The sequence below is a fragment of the Parus major genome, chromosome 1 (assembly GCF_001522545.3).
Source record: "Parus major isolate Abel chromosome 1, Parus_major1.1, whole genome shotgun sequence".
Lineage (NCBI taxonomy): Eukaryota > Metazoa > Chordata > Aves > Passeriformes > Paridae > Parus > Parus major.
Genome location: NC_031768.1, coordinates 2,295,494 through 2,298,836, shown reverse-complemented (window position 1 = coordinate 2,298,836; position 3,343 = coordinate 2,295,494). Strand labels below are relative to the sequence as shown.

At 38.8% G+C, this 3,343-nt stretch overlaps 1 protein-coding gene across 4 annotated transcripts in view; it reads left to right on the top strand.

Moving 5' to 3' along the window:
- HLCS (holocarboxylase synthetase) overlaps positions 1-3,343 on the top strand; it is a 142,810-nt gene that overhangs the window by 99,712 nt on the left and 39,755 nt on the right. For all 4 annotated transcript variants that reach the window (XR_001520718.3, XR_004499747.1, XM_033518671.1 and 1 more), the window contains exons 7-8: positions 657-724; positions 1,787-1,947. Coding sequence is in view for 2 of the 4 variants with exons in the window: in XM_033518671.1 (XP_033374562.1) it covers positions 657-724; positions 1,787-1,947 (229 nt within the window). In the remaining 2 variants the exon portion in view is untranslated. The remainder of the gene's footprint in view (positions 1-656; positions 725-1,786; positions 1,948-3,343) is intronic.

The window sequence follows — 3,343 nt, the reverse complement described above, 5'->3', positions numbered from 1 at the left end:
GCATTGACTCATTTCATGGTGTTAAAGTGCACTTTCTACTTATCCCCAGAGGAAAGTTAGTATTCTTTTAAGTGAAACTATTTTAAAAGCAGAACACAAGCCTAAAATAAGCCAGTGTTCTCTAGAGCTCTCAGAAGGTGTAGATTTATTTACTGTAGTTAAATCATAATTAGTTCTCAGGGGATAGTGTATCTTTTAAACTGCTTTATTGCCACCATATTGGTTTTCTAAATAATCAGAAACTGCTGCTCTTATATTTTGTAGTATGAACAAAAAATTCGCTGTAAGTAGAAACAAATGTTTGGAATTGCTGGTTGTCACTTGCTGAAGATAGGGACACCCAAAAAAAAAAAATGAGCTCTTGAGGAAAAAGTGAAGAAATACAAAACCTGTGTTATCAGAAAACTTAAATGAACTGTGGCTCTGACTTACTTCAGCCTAACAGATAAAATAACATTTTACATTTTCGTTTTTCAGCCCATCGTTTTTTAATATTCTAATGGGCTTGGATCAGAACTAAAGGTTAACTGAAAAAACTGTGGTGCAACGTTAACATAAAATATTACCTGCTCTTTCAGCCTTGATTTTCATGAATGTAGCTTAGTGTTGCAGCTGATAAGCTTGTGAGGTTTTTGGTTTTTTTCCCTAATTGGCAGGTTAATGTTCGACTTGCCTGAGGAGATGGGTTTAATAGCAGTGGCTGTTCGACAAACACAAGGGAAAGGTGAGTAAATTTCCTTATTTTACTAATAAATCTATATTAAATACACAAAATAGAACATTTTAAGATGCATGATGAACATTTTTGATAATACAATCTATAGAATATGCCTGTCCTCTTCTCCTCCCGCTCAGGCTGTGGATTCAAACTGAAAACCCAAAAGTTAATAAGAGACCAAAGTAAACATTTTCAGGATGTTTGGTGGCTTTTGCAGAAATGATTTAGTGGTCTCCTAGTTCCTGCCAAAAAAGTTTTGCCAGTCACAAAAACTGCCATCACTACACTCAGTGTAACACGAGTCAGAACTCCAAATTAAAACTGAAACTGGGTTAACTGGAACAAGACTGGGGCTTGACTGCTCTGAGATTGAGTCTGCAGGACCTGCCTGAGCAGATAAATGTAAGCAAGTCGTGTTTCTTGCCCAGAAAAATGCTGGCACTTCTTTAAAAGCCACATTTATTCTCCTGGAGGAGCAGAGTGTGTGGCCCAAGAAGCTTTTCCGAGCACAAATCCATGAAAGGATGATTCCCTGGATTTCAGTGCAGGAGGGCTCAGGGTTTGGATGCATCTCTGGCTGCTCACAGAGCATCTTCACAAACTCCACTTGAACAAAGCAAGATCTTTCAAAATGTTTCTGTTAGCAGAGACCAGGAAAACCCTGGAAGCAGGGGATTTAGGACATGCTGGGGGATTGAGTACTTCAGAACCTCAGAACAGAATTGTAGAATGGCCTGAGTTGGAAAGGACCTTGAAGATCATCTTGTTCCACCCCTGCCACACCTTCCACAAAAGCAGGTTGCTCAGACACCCATCCAACCTGGCCTTGAACACTTAGAGACATTGGAATATTAAAAAAAAATCCAGGTTTTTTTAAGAAAAACCTTTGTACTTTAACCCTTTTTCTTTCAAAGTTAGTTTGGAAACTCCATTAAAGGACTTTGGTACATTCTTGGATGGATACCCTTAAATCTTTTTCTTTGGTTGTTACCTGCATTCACAAAGTGATCTTTTTTATAAATACTCTTTCCTCAAGTTGAAATTACCCTTTTTCCTCTCCCTGCCCAGGTCGTGGTGGAAACGTTTGGCTCAGTCCCATGGGCTGTGCCCTGTCCACTCTGCACATCTCCATCCCTCTACATTCCAACCTAGGCCAGAGAATTCCTTTTATCCAGCACCTGGTGTCCTTGGCAGTGGTAGAGGCAGTCAGATCCATACCAGGGTATGAGGTATGTCCTACTAATTCATCTCCAAATTCCTGCTTCCCTTGCCATGAAATTCAGATTTTAGCTGTGTCTTTTCTGTGTGGAAAGGCTGAATGCATAATTCACTTCCTCAGCACTAAGGAGGACCTAAACATAACCTTGCTAATGTTTGATTACTGATATATTTGAAGAAATCCAATATCCATGAGATGAATATTCTTCTGCTGAGCTGATCAAATGCACTACACTCATTAATCTCATGAAACTTAAGCCTCAATCCTCAGCAATAAAGAAAAAGTCAATTTTGTTTGCCCAGCAATGGAGTTGATTTGGTTTGATTTTGAAGGAGAATAAGGAGGAGGGAAAAATGAGTAAAACTGACAAATCCTTTTCTGCTTTTTTGTTGGTGCTGTTTCAGTGGTCACTTTATCCCTTTTAAAGGATTTTTCCAACCCTTGTTTAAGGTTGAAAACTGATTTCTAAAGCAAGAACTGAGGAGAATTGCTCTCAAGAGGGAATCAAGTGTCCTGTCATCAGTATTAAAATGAAGAACCAGTCTTCTTTATCACCTCATATATCTCCTTTTTAATGTTACCATTTCCTAATATTTGCTAACTATAAAACTTTGGTATTTTACAGAAGTAGTTAACTGAAGCATATGTTTCCTATATTACAGAAAATCAATGACTTATACACATTTACACATGAACTTTATTATAGTGGCACCCAGTAGCTTTGCTGGAGTTTAGGGTCTGTCAGCCTTTCTATTAAAACCTTCTAAATTCAGTGCTTCATAACCTGACTGGAAAAACAAAATGCTTCAGGCTAAAATTTGCAATATAAAATATTTGGCTGGAGTGGATAATTTGACCACTTGAAAACGAAGGGAGAAGAGTTGGTTTTATAAAATACGGGGATGACTGGGGAAGGAGCTGGTTTATGAATGGAGGTGGTTTTGCTTCTGTGTGCCTGCCCTGGTGGACTGTGGCATTTTTTAATTTTATTCTGTTCAAGAGGAGAAAGGTGACTGAAGTATGAAATATTGATGTAAAAAATGTGGGTCATTAATGTGTGGACTGTACTGAGCATTTGGACAGTAAAGAGCTTTCTGTGAGCAGGACAGGTCTGCTGAACATGAGGGGACATCAGCCCTTGGCAGGGGAGCAAAACAGAGTTCAGGGCCTGGACTCAAATGTGTTACAGCAAGAAAATTCAAAAATTGATCAAAAACTCAGTGCTTGAATTTCCCCTTTAGACCCAAGTACTGCAAGGCTTTTATGTCTTTATTTTCTTTATGTCTTTATGTCCAGTCATGCCAACTGCAGCAGCCAAGAACAATGGGATAATCTACAAAGTCATGGAATTATGGAGTGGTTTGAGCTGGAAGGGATCTGAAAGGTCATTCCAACATCTGCCATGG